Source organism: Prosopis cineraria, unplaced genomic scaffold, assembly GCF_029017545.1.
Source record: "Prosopis cineraria cultivar Desert tree isolate PC_DT_omini unplaced genomic scaffold, ASM2901754v1 PC6, whole genome shotgun sequence".
Lineage (NCBI taxonomy): Eukaryota > Viridiplantae > Streptophyta > Magnoliopsida > Fabales > Fabaceae > Prosopis > Prosopis cineraria.
In genome coordinates, this window is record NW_026555337.1 from 14,554,673 (window position 1) to 14,569,004 (window position 14,332).

A 14,332-nucleotide genomic window follows, 5' to 3' on the forward strand; every position below is an offset into this window, starting at 1 on the left:
GCTTTTCAAAACAAAAACAAAATAAAACAAAATTATTTGGCAATGTTGATGTGAAAAAGTTTTAAAATAAAATTAAAAATAGGCTGCTAGTGATAATTGCAGGCAATTAATATTAATGGCTTATGATAAAAATTAAACAAGCTAACCATATTTTCTAATAATCAAATATAGTGTGTTTTGAAAATAATGTAACTTTAAGATGTTTTCATTTTTTTGTTTTTAAAAATAAAAAATGAAAAGAGTTTTAAAAATAATTAACTTTAAAATACTTATCAAAACAAGTTTTTTATTTTTTTTATTTTTAAAACAGATAATAATTTTAGAAAAGAAAAAACCAAACATACCCTTCATCATCTACTCGACAAGCATACACTTGGCATAATGCAAGAGAAAGAGTGAACTTAGATCAGCGTATATTAGAAAAACTCCAAAGTCCTAACTTTTTACTTAAAAAAATATTTTGATTATATAGCTATCTAGGATGCTGAGATAAACTTACTTCGCCCAAAAAAAAAACAAAAAAAAAACAAATAGTTAGAATTCCGTGTAGAAATGAGCCGAGTACATGACGATGACATTTATTAATGTTTCAATGAAGAATAGAAAAACAAAGATGGTGGCAATTAATAATCTATTTCCAAACATATCAATCTATGAGTCTATCCTCTTGTTTCACCCCATATTTTAAAGCCCTTCTCAAAGATTGAATGAATGCAAAGGTAACAATTAGTGATCCATTATTGATAAATTAATTTTATAGCATATTTTAAATTAAAAAATATAAAATATATTGACCTTTTAAACCTTTCAATTTTAATTGTGTACGTTGATGGGGCTTCTAAATGACCTTTCGGCTCTGCTTTAAAATGCCTCCTCGCTATGCTTTTGTCTAAATTTGTCTAAAGCCATCTTTTATTAGCTTCTTTTAAAGCTCCAAAGGTGTATGAAAAAAAATAAATACAATTAGATATTTAAATAAAAATAATATAAATTTTAACATTGAAATCCCTTAAAGAGTTAATTAATGTTCTATGTATCTATTTATACCCCATAAATTTAGACATAGGTATGAACTTTGTCTAAATTTGTCTAAAGCCATCTTTAATTAGCTTTTTAAAGCTCCAAAGGTGTTAACTTGATTTTCAGAATAAATTTATTTCTGTGCTGATCAATGGCTGGTGAAGCACCTGTTATTCCTCTGCTTACACCCTACAAGATGGGAAATTTCAATCTATCGCATAGGTATTCACATTAATTCTTGAGGAATTTCTTCATTGTTTAATTTTGTGCTATGAATTCATGTGGATTCGGTGTTTAATTATAAATGTGCATTATTTTGGGTCATGTATAGAATTAAAAAAATTCTGAATTTTTTCTACAATAACTTTGCAAGAAATAGAATAGCTTTGGTACTATATTAATTTCAATTCTTCAAGACCGTACGTATATCCTTCTCACTAGGGGTGAGCAAAATTGAATTGAAACTGAAAATCGAACCGAATCAAATCAAATTTTGTTTATTTCATTCAGTCTATTCAGTTTTTCAATTCGATTCGGTTTTCTTTTAATAAAATTTTAGTTAATCAGTTCAATTCGGTCCGAGAATTCAAGAATTAAATAAACCGAACCAATCAAATCATCTATATTTTTCCTTTCATATTTTTAAAAATGTAAATAAATTCTCATTTAGGTGAGTAAGAAACATCTTTTTACTACTTGCAGCAATAGTATTTTTTTTTGGTTTAATGTGATGTTCTAATTTTTTATTTTTATAATTTAGTTTTTAGTGTAATAGTACTAAATCTTATTAATTTTCTCATAAATTATGGTATAAAATTGTTATTTTTTGTTGGGCCTTCAACATCAAGGAAAAAAAATTGGATAGAAGAATATATGAATAATTAAATTTTACAGACCCAAATCAAAGCCCATAAATCAAATAGACCGATTAAACTGAATCATTAAAATTCAGCTCGTTATATATTTCGATTCGATTCAATCCAAATTTTTTATAAAATTCAGTGAATTAGTTTTAGAGAAATCTAAACCAAACCGACCGAATGCTCACCGCTACTTCTCACTTGTAATAAACGTATTATAAAAAATCAGTTGCATATGTATTGGAATCCTAAAAATATACTCCATCTATCTTAAATTATAAGATATTTTTTAGAATTCGACTTCTCAAAATATACGACATTTTAAAAAATTAAAGTTTTATTAAATATATTTATTCTAATATTACCCATATCTTTTTTGTATTTAATCTTCGTCCCTCTCTCTTTTCAATAGCTCTATTGCAGATTTACTACACCCTCAAGTCCATTACTATTAAGGCCAATTATTCCATTTCCCTTTCATGTTTCAACTCATTAAAGAGGAAAAAAATCATCATTCCAACATAGCAAACATGCATGGCTATATAACATACTTCTTTCAATCCAAATTATTAAAGACTTTTAAATAAAAATGCACATACCAATAAAGAGAGAGGGGGGGAGTTGAAATAATTAGATTTGGCTTCACTCTCTCTAATCTATACAATTAGAGAGAGGGGAATAGTAAAAAGAGCGGAGTTAGCATTACAAAATTGGATCGCTTGAATTTGATGATTTAGATTTGATAGTTTTACGATGTCTAGATTATTTTGTATAGTTAAAATTTAATTTGAATGGTTTAAATTAGTAGTGGAGGTGCAGTGGAGAAAAATATAATCAAGAGAAACCAAGTCCAAAAAAGGAAGAAGAGAGTTGGGAATGAGAGGATGAGATAAGAAAAGGGTTGGGAAAATTGAGATTAAGAACCTATTGGAAAACGCATAAGAAAAAGACCTGAATTACAGATTAGAATATGGAAGAAAAGATGCAGAATGACAAAGATAAAATGTAGAACATGAAAATAAATTGCAGATTTTTGCCTAAGCTATGTGTCCTTTTTTCCAAATATGTTTCCAAAAGAGAGGAAATGAAAGGGGAGATAATTAGGAGGAGGGGGAAAGAGACGGATTTAAATTCTCTAAGGTTGAGATTCATAAATTTCTATGAAATCTTCATTTTATATTTTTTATAAATATAAAATCTCCTCTTTTTTCTTTAAAATTTACAGAATCTTAACTTTTGAGGATTTAAATCTGAAAAAAGGCAGGGAGAATGATCAAAAGGCAAGGGCAAAACGGTCCACAAATTTTGTTTTAATGGAATCATGCATGCATGGAATTAGATTTCACAGGCACTGAACATTATATTGGCGTTAATTACTTTCTGCATGCAGAGTTGTGTTGGCCCCATTGACGAGACAGAGATTTTACAATGATGATCCTCAGCCACATGTTGTCTTATATTACTCTCAACGAACTTCCAAAGGGGGTCTTCTCATTGCTGAATCTGCTGCTATTTCTAACACTGCTCGAGCGTAATTATTGAATTAATTATCATTAAATTTTAAAAAAATGAAAATAAAATTTTTTTAACTATATAAATGATAATATGATTTTTTAAAATGTTATAATTTCATTGAAGTTCTTGAGGACCTCTTTGTTAATAAATTTTAAATTGAAAAGATTATTTTACCCTATAAACAAGTTGTGAATTTTGTTTAATTCTTACTATTTTTTGAATAAAAGTTGTTATTTGTTAAACAAAAATTATGAATGAGGTTATTATTTTGAGAATTTATTTTTTAATAATAGAAATTACACCTAACAAATTATGATTTATTATTCAATTCTTGTCACTCACAAAACAAAAGTTGTGATTTCTTATATAAAAGTTGTGATCAAGGCTTATCATTTTATTAAGGGTAAAATGATTATTTCACTTTAAAATTTATTGATACAGAAGTTTTTAAAGACTTTATAAAATTATGACATTATTTTGAGAGACCAGATTACTATTTATATAATTCGGCTGGAATTTTATCTCCATTTTCCCTTAATTCTTCATAAGTTTTCATACCATGTGTGTTCCTCATTATTATTTTTAAATTGGCTTTTGAAATATAATTAAAGGTATCCAAGAACGCCAGGAATATGGACGAAAGAGCAAGTGGAATCATGGAAACCAATTGTGGATGCTGTTCATGACAAAGGTGGTATCTTCTTTTGTCAGATTTGGCACGCTGGAAGGGTTTCAAGTTCAGGTACTTTAATTAATTATTTCTTGCTAATTAAGTTTATAGTAATTTTTCTGGTCTGAGGAAAAATAGTTAGCTTTAGTAAAATATCAGTTTTTCCAATGAAATGAACTCACAGAGTTTTGACGTGTTTCATTAGTAGATCATGGCTTTGCCAATTGGTGTGGGTCATGGTCCCTAGGTTTTTAAATATTTTCTTGTTATAACATCCTAAATTATTGGGTAAAAGAATAAAGTAGCCCCTAGATTATAAATTTAGGAGCGTCTGAAACCATAAATTTATTTTTGGAGCAATATTGTTCTCTAATTTTTGAAAATGATGCAATATAATATTTATTATTAACAAAAGTTAATTTGAATTGTTAGTTGACTAAAAAATAAATGGCTAAAAATTACAAAAAAAGAAAAAAGAATTTTTTTTGTAATTTTTTATGTTTTTTTCTATCATTTTTTAATTAACTAATAATTAAAATTAATTTTTATTTATGTCAAAGGATAGATCATGTTTTTTTCAAATATTAAAGAGAAAAAAATACCAAAAGTAAATTTAAAATTTCAGACACTCTTTAACATATAGTTTAGGAGCTAATTTTTGTTTATCCTAAATTATTTACAAGTCCATTAACAACTTTATTATAGTGAGTTGACAACTAACATGGTTGTCAATTTCCCATGTTCAGGTTGTGAATGAATTTTATGATATTTGAGGGTGTTGTGCAGAGCATAAGATTAATTCTCCTTATTTTCTTTTATTATAATATAAGTTATTGTCAACAGAGGTATTAATAATCGTTGGGTATCCAATAATTTTTTTAAAATAAATAAATTGCAAACAGTTATAAATTCATAAGTTTCAATTACAAAATAAAACACTTAAATTCTAAATATAACTATCAACTTATAATTGAAATTCTTTTTTACAATTGTCTAGGTAAATACTTACAACTCATGTTCTGAATATATATATATATATTTTTAATCTATCTGTCATTAATTCTCACTTTTAAAAAATTTAGCCCAAAACTTACGTAATCTCTGAAGTATAAGATACATGCTTTTCAATCTCAACCCCTCCTCTGCTATTCTTGAACGTTATTTATTGAACATTATATATAAAACCACTATTTGTTTGGATCTATCAACCTGATGCAGCATTTAGATTCAAGGATTTGAATTTAAATTTTAAATTTTAAATCTTACATTTTCAAACTTCATATTTAAATTTTATGTATTTAAAATTTTTTATTTAGTAGTTTAAAAAAAATTTCAAATGAAAATGAGAGATGAGCTGAGATTCGAAACGAAAATAAAAAATTAAAAATCATCAATTTATTTTTTATTTTTAATTGACAACAGATAAGTAAATATACAAAAATAACTTTTTACAGCAGTTAAAAAAGATTTTTTTCGCCAGTTAAAGAGGTAATGTTGTTCTAGAGGGTGTAGAAAGTCCATTTTTCTGCATCGGTTATAAACTTGATATAAAAATTAAAATTTTTACATCAGTTATAAAGCCGATGTTAAAAATTATATACAAGAAAATATAAAAAATTACTTAAACTTTTAACATTGGTTGGATTGCCAACCGATGTTAAAAGTCTAGTTTTAACATCGATTATTGTCATAACCAATGTAAAAAATATTATATTATATAGCAGTTATGGTAATAACCGGTGTAAAAAGTATTTAATTTTTTTATACTGTATTTATTTTATCGATTTTACCCATTCCTGTGCTGCTAAAAATTTCTATATCAGACAGCTCAATTCATTTACAATTATTTATCAAGTATTTATCAACTATATAAAACTATTTAACTATTAAAAAAAACTAACAATTGTTTAAATTGTGTCGACTATCAAAATTAAAACTTGTATAAAACTAATAAAAAATTTCACAAATTCTCCACAAAATAGGTTGCCCAACGTATGCAGATATCTTCAATTTCAACTTCTGAAAATGCATCCGAATTGTCGAACATCTAAAATTTGATTCACAAAATAGGCGTATTAATCAATCTCAAATAATATAATAAAATAAAATTTTTAAAAATATATTTACCTCTTTTGTGAATTCAATCGAGCCCAATGTGATGATATTGAGCATGTGTCTCATGACATATAGACCGCACAAGTTTATCCTTACCGATTGTTTATGACTCTGTATAAGAATAAATCATAAGAAATTAGTAAGAAATCTTAATAATAGAACATATTATAAAGTATAGCATTATTTTTGGCTCAATCCATGTGGGATCCTTGAGCTCATGTCTATGTTTTTGTAAGACTATATTTTGATATGTTCTCATTGCCCTATGATCAAGATCGCCAAGTTAGTAAATAATATGTTCAAAAAAATTAAATTAAATAATTTAGTAAAAGTATTATTACAAGTCTATCATTTTCTTCATTTCTTTCCCAAATTTGTAATGGAGGGAGCATAAAAAGATGACAGTGTTGCTCTTCATTGAAAGAACAAATAACTACTAATGGTCCCTGTTAAATATGATACAAGTTAAAGTAAATTCATATTGAAAAAAAACTATTAATTATAAATTGATCCTTACGAGTACACATATAGAGCCATAAAAACGTCATTTTTGACTTCTCATATTCTTTGTTAGAGGTACTCGGCCCTTAACTCTGGAGTATTACCTTTCTCTGTCATGTGATGAGGGCAAAGGAATTCAAACTTATCACCTTTGCCTGATATAATGCACAAATGATGAAGGTACCTACAACAATGCAATTATATTAAAGAAAATCATGCTTACATCATAAATAGTTCAATGTATGGTGTGGTAAGCTGATTATTTGACAGAAGTCGAACCAAATATTTCTATTCAATTGTCACTATCATATCTTTCTTACCCATAACTTTTGGATCCATTTCTAAACTCTTGAATTCAAATGATGAATCATATACCATTAAGATCATTCGCTGATGCAAAGTCAATGAGGGTTGTGGAAGTTTCGAGAGATTCGGTGAAAAAAGCTTCTACATAATAAAAAGGCAAGAAATAACTAATAAAAAACATATATTAGGAAGATGTTATATAATAAAAATTCATGAAATTTCGTACCACAGCTTGAACCAGATTCACAAGTCTCTTAGGCCATAGGATAAAATTACTAAGCTTCAACCACAGTCTTTACCTTATCAATAGGGAATGGAACCAACACATCTGGCACTTTTGGATCTGCAACCACCACTCTCACTTGATCATTTTGAACTTGCTTGTGGTGGATGTGCTATTAAGAGCAACCAAGCGTCTATCAGGATCTTTCAAAAATATCTCACATGGTTTACTAATGTTGTCACCAGAAGGACCTTCTGACACATGCTCAAGAACATTACTCCCTTTTATACTATGAAATATAGGAAACGTATGAACTAGTTCAGCAGTTGTCTCTTGTTGTGAGCTCATCATGCTCATCATCTCCTCCTTCATTTTCTCTTTCATTTGTAGAAGCCAAGCTACAAATGAAGCTTCAAATTCATCCTTAGTCTGCTGCCTCACAGTGGATATCAATGTATAAAGCTCTTCTCTAGTCACTACACCTCCTGAATTGGGATGTGTAGGTGCTCCAAAATAGTCCTTAATGCCCACACCATATCCAACGCCCCTCACACGACCTGAATGCTCTAGTTTGCTTGTAGCAACTGCTAAGATATCATTTCTGCCCAATGGAATGAAGCTTCCATGGGCTTGTTACTCCTTAAGAGCATCTTATAATATAAAAATGACGATATTAATTAATAATATATACAATTGTATAGAAATTTAAAGAGAAAAGGAATAGTAATTTTACTTACAATCCTCTCAACAATCTCATGAGACAACTTTTATAGCCTCCTTTTCTGTATTAATGTCCATATCTCTATTTCTCCTCCCGAGAAACAAGTGATGGTGGAGAAAGGAGTATAGAAGGATTAGACTTAGCTTCTTCTTCTCTCTTCTTCTGTTTCTTTGCCATTAATGTATCATCAGCTCTAGCATAACCTCTATGAGACAGGGTGTAGGGGCATTAATTCTGCCGAGCAATTTTCATCCTTTAGCTCGTTTTCCTATTAATAAATTGAATTTTAGGTTTTATAGTTGAAGTAAATCTAAATAAAACTTAAATCAATTAAAAATCAACAAACCAAAGCTTTTTCAGAAGTTTGAATCCTGACGAATTCTTCTCAAGTATCTTCATTAAGGAACTAGTATGTATCAAAAGGATTGGGACGAACTTGACCCTCTGGCACCTCGACAAAAGATATGTCTTCTAGCAAGATCAGTCTTAAAATTTCCTCCAACATGTTCCACAGTAAGAAATCAACTTATATCAACAATCTTGATTAGATGGAACATTGTATGTGAGCTATAATAAAGACATAAGATAATAATCAATAATTGCCCAATAATATATAACCATAAAAAATTTTAATTTTTAATTATTTACCTAAATACTTTTCTAAATAAGTTCCTTCACACATTCTGACACATTAGGCCAGTCCTCAAACATAATAGGAGGCTTGGTACGCAAAACCTCCAATGGCCAAGGTAGACTATCTTTCTTCCATGTTAAAGTTGATGGTAGTTTGTGCTTTTTTCACAAATTGAACAAGCTTTATGACCTTTCACACTATAACTAGACAAATTTTCTTATGTAGGAAAATCATTTATAGTACAAAAGATCATAATACATAACTTAAAATTCTCCTTCTGATTTGTATCAAACACTTCCACACCTACCTCTCACAACACTTTCAAATCTTCAATCAGAGGTCTTAGGTAAATATCAATATCATTTTCAGGTTGTTTTGGTCCTGAAATCAACATGGATAGCATAATATACTTTCATTTCATGCACAACTAGGTGATAGATTGTAAATCACTAAAAGAACAAGCCATGAATTATGTATACTACTAAGACTACCATAAAGATTCATTCCATCGGTAGAAAGTCGAGCCTCAAGTTCCTTGGCTCATTGTCAAATTTGGGAAACAATTGATCAATTTTCTTCCATTGAGGAGAATCGGTTGGATGTTGAAGTTTTCCATTAGATATCCTCTCATTTGCATGCCACATCAAGTTCTTCGCATCTTTAGTATTTGCAAACAAATGCTTGAACCTTAATATAATTGGAAGATACCATAAGACCTTTCTAGGAGCCCCTTTCTGTTACCGTGGTGCCTCACATTTCGAACACTTCTCCTCCCCTTCAAGCTCTTTTCTGTACAACACACAATCATTAGGATACGCATGTATTTTTTTATACTTCATACCCATGGACACAAGATCTTCTTGGCATCATAATAACAATTTAGCAGTGCATTGCCTTTCAAAAACCTTATTTGAAGTAACTCTAGCAATCATGTAAAACTTTGGTCACTCCACCCAGCTCTTGCCTTTAAAGTAACTAATTTTAGCACCCCAAATAACAAACTAAAATCAGTGCACCCCAGGTATAGAGGCTTCTTTGCGTCAGTGCACTAGTTATCATACATATGTGCTCGTTCAAAAGCCTCTTCCCTAACATCACGGATCATGTCCTTTAACCGATCTTCATTCATTTTTACTTCATCATCAAGATTATCAACTTCCACATATTAAGATGTGTTACTATAATTGTTCAATCGTTTACTATGCCAAATCCGTATCGTATAATTTTTGAAAATCCCCTCACAAACCAGGTGCTCTCTTATTTTGGCAACACCTAGTCTCCTCTCATTCAAACAATTAACACAAGGACAATAGAACTTTTCACTACTATCAACAGCATTTTTCTTTGCAAATTCTAAAAATTCTTTCACCCCATTATCATACTCGTCACTTGTTCATTTAGCATTCATCCAATTACGATCCCTGTATCACCTCCTAAAGAATATAACTAATGTTATTACCTTCAAACTATTTCAAGAAACTAAATTCCTAATTAACTTAACATTTGAAAAAATTTCAGCAGAGTCTCCCCTGAAAATTGGATCTCCTAAGACTTTTAAAAAAATTTATAAGAGAAAATTGACAATTTTAAACTAAATAAATGATCACATGCAACAGCCTAAGGCCTTATGAAGCCACTAACAGTACTCCCAGCAACAATCAATATCATTAAAACTAAACTTAAGCAATTTAGAGGAAAGAATGAATTTTAAAAAAATTTCGACAAAGTCTCCCTTAAAATTAGATTTCTAAAAAATTTTAGAAAATTTTACATGAGAAAATTAACAATTTTAAACTAAATAAATGATCACATGCAACAATCTAATACCTTATAAAGCCACTAACAGTACTCCCAACAACAATCGATACTATTAAAATCTAAGTTTAAGCATTATAAAATCTAAAAATTCATATTCAAGACATACATGGGTGGCGGTAGCTGCAGCAACGGCTCAACACTAAGAGAGTGAGGAGGGGAGAAGGAGTGGTGGCAGGGCAGAGGCATTGAGGAGGGGGAGGGGGAGCAGAGGGGGAGAGGTAAGGAGAAGGAGAAGGGGAGATGGAGACGGAGGGGTTGGGGGAAGGGGAGGGGGAAGGGAGCGGTGAGAAGGAGGAGGGGGAGGGCAAGCGATGATGGGAAGAGGAAGGAGGGGGAGGAAATGAGAGAAAGGTGGTCGAAGCAGAGCAAATGAAGGGGAAGGAAACTATGCAAGAAAAAGGAGGGTAATTTAAAAAATTTTCTACACCTGGTGAAGGGCCACCTGGTGTAGAAAATCCACTTTTTACACCGAGTGGACCTCCACTCGATGTAAATCCACTTGGTGTAAAAAGTGGATACACCAGGTGGACCTCTACTTAGTGGAAAAAGTTAGTTTTTTACACCAGTCTGACCTCCACCTAGTGTAAAAAGTGTCAAATACTTTAACATAATTACAAAAATGCCACCGTCATAATTTTTTACACCATTTGCCTTCCAATCGATGTAAAAAGTACCCCATAAATTTTATATTTTGTACTAATGTCAACCCCTACTTTGCTATTCTTGATTAGAGGGAAATGCTATTTATTGAAGATTATGTATAAACCACTATTTGTTTGGATCTATCAACTTTATGCAGCATTTAGATTTATGCATTTGCATTTAAATCTTACATTTTCAAACTTCACATTTAAAATTCATGTATTGAAAATCTTTTATTTAGTAGTTTTTTTTGACCAATTTTTATTTAGTAGTTTAAAAAATTTTAAATGAAAATGAGAGATGAGCTGGGATTCGAAATGAAAATAAAAAATTAAAAATCATCAATTTATTTTTATTTTTAATTGACAAGAGATAAGTAAATATACAAAAGTTAAATAGGTCTCAATAGTGAAAATGTAAAGAAAATAAAATTTTTGAAATAATTATAATTTTAAATGACTAGAGTAAGGAAATTTGAAATTACAAATGAATTATAATTTAAAATGGATTTGAATTTGAATCAAATTTAAATTCATAAATTTTTGTATATTTAAATGAGGGATTTGATTTAAATCTAAATTCAAATTTTTATTAATCCAAACATACCATTGACTTATTCTTTGGCTCGGATAAATTTGATTTTATATTTTATATATCCCAACTTACAATGTTTAGAATTATAGAGTTTCAGCCAAATGGAGAAGCCCCAATTTCTTGCACAAACAAGGGAGTGACTCCTCAAATTCGAAGTAATGGCATTGATGTTGCACAATACACACCTCCAAGAAAGTTGAGAACAGATGAAATTCCACAAATAATCAATCACTTTAGAATCGCAGCAAGAAATGCTATGACAGCTGGTATGTAACTAAAATATGGAAGTTGATAATTAACCGATTTAGAAAGTTTATTTATTTATTTTGCTTTTTCTGGGGCATATGCCCATATATAAACTGATTGCAGGACTAGTTTAAAATAACCTTTTTGACTAGTTTTAAAAGTATTTTTCCTACTAACATGCCTATATGTGCGTGTGTGTGTGTGGGGTGAAAGCTAGCTAATTTATTTTACAAATGAGCCATGGCAAGATTTTTCACAGTTGAGTTTACAAGCCATACCATTTATAGGTTCATAATAAAGTTTTACGTTATAATTCAAGGGGGTTTTAACAAGTACAATTTTATTCCTTCTATAGTTTCATTATATATAGGTTCAATTTAGTCTGCCTAATTCAAGAGTAGGCACTTATATTCACCAATTATTTTTAACTTAGTTCTTGTTATTTTGACTTGATTAAAGCTCATTTTTTTTCTATTTTAACTCAATACAATTCAATCTCTATAATTTTAATCATTTTAAAATAAATAATAGTCACTACATTTCACTAAAAAAACTATGAGAACTAAATTATTTTTTAAACAATAGATACCAATGTTTTAAACTATATTAAAACTATAGGAATTGGATTATACTAAATCAAAGTTTAGGAACTAATTTTATTGAGTCAAAATTATATAAAAACTGAGTTGTACCAAGTCAATTGAGTTTTAACTCAATCAAAATTATAAGGATTAAATTTTAATTCTCCCTTTCAAAAATGATTCAATATTGTTTCTTTGTCACAGCTAACGCCAAATCCAAGTGTGAGTTAATGGCAACTGATAAATAAATAGCATCTATCTAATCAAAAGCAAGCACTACTACTCATATAACTATTTTCAACTTAATTAGTCCATCTAATTTTGACTAGACAACAACTCAATCCATATATTTTAATTCAATGCAACTTAGTTTTTATAATTTTAATTGTCTAAAATGTTAGTCCTACATTTTTTGAAAATAAAAATAGGGATTGAATATTGCACTGAGTCAAAGTTTATAAACTAAAATTTTATGATATAATCTAAACTATAAAGATTGAATTGTACTAAATCAAAATTCATAGACTAAGTTTTTAACTGAATTAAAATTATAAGAACTAAATAATTAATTTTTTTTCTTTTAAAACCAATTCAATGTTGTTAATTTCTTTGTCACATTTGTCTTCATCAAAAATAGTTGATGCCAAATCTTAAGTATGAGTTAATGGCAACAGATAAATAAATACCAGCTAACTCAGCAAAGCATAAACATTTTGCGTGGATGATATGAGAAGCAACTCTGTAACCAAATGCAACAAGTTTGAAATGATAATGACTTGTTTGATGGAGTCTAGGTTTTGATGGGGTTGAAATACATGGGGCCCACGGTTACCTTCTTGATCAATTTATGAAAGATAAGGTCAACATTCTAACAGACAAATATGGAGGATTATTAGAGAATCGTTGTCGATTTCCATTGGAGGTCGTTAAAGCAGTTACTAATGAGATAGGAGCAGAGCGAGTTGGAATCAGATTATCTCCTTTTTCAAATTATTGTGAATGTGAAGATTCCAATCCTCAAGAACTTGGCCTATACATGGCAAATTCTTTAAACGAATATGGTATTGTGTATTGCCACGTGGTAGAGCCAAGGATGAAGACTATTGGAGAAAAAGTTAAGAGTCAATACAGTCTTATGCCCATGAGAAAGGCCTTCAAGGGCACATTCATCATTGCCGGAGGCTATGATCGAGAAGATGGCAACATTGCGATGGCAGAAGATAGGGCGGATCTTGTTGCTTATGGACGGTTGTTCTTGGCAAATCCTGATATGCCAAAGAGATTTGAACTTGATGCCCCTCTTAACAAATACAATAGAGAGACATTTTATACTCTTGATCCTGTTATTGGTTATACTGATTATCCATTTCTTGAAACCAATTCTTAGGGCTTTAATTGTAGAAGTTTTTCCCCCCTTTATTCTTCTTTAGGGTTTTCTATTTTTCTCATTTTTTAAGTTCATTGATGAGTGTAATGGCGTTACCTTTTCATCTATTACCATTCATGCTTTTTATTTTTACCATGATTGGATTCCTTTTATTGATATCTAAAACATTTAAAATGAGTTTGAGATGTTCACATTTATTTACTTAATCTAAATATTTTATCAACATTTTTTAGAATTTTAAATTTAAACTATTTATATTTGATCTAAGTTGTTTTCAATATTTAATGTATTAATGTAAAATGTAGCACAAAGCGCCTTATTTTTTAGTTATAAATAATACTAGCCATATATTATATTATACTATATAGAAAAAATTAATTATTTGATATTTATAGTTTGACCTAATTATAACTCAGTTTTTAAACTTTATCTCTTTCAATTCAGTCTCTACAGTTTCAACCACTTAAATGGGTCCTTATAATTTTAAAAAATAAAATTA

At 29.5% G+C, this 14,332-nt stretch overlaps 1 protein-coding gene across 1 annotated transcript; it reads left to right on the forward strand.

The window, feature by feature from the left end:
• The first annotated feature begins 1,171 nt into the window (after window positions 1–1,171).
• On the forward strand, window positions 1,172–13,833 carry LOC129314655 (12-oxophytodienoate reductase 1-like). The gene is made up of 5 exons (XM_054958146.1): window positions 1,172–1,242; window positions 3,271–3,411; window positions 4,007–4,137; window positions 11,709–11,885; window positions 13,241–13,833. The coding sequence occupies exons 1-5, from the start codon at window positions 1,172–1,174 to the stop codon at window positions 13,831–13,833; spliced, it is 1,113 nt and encodes a 370-aa protein (XP_054814121.1).
• Window positions 13,834–14,332: the final 499 nt, after the last annotated feature.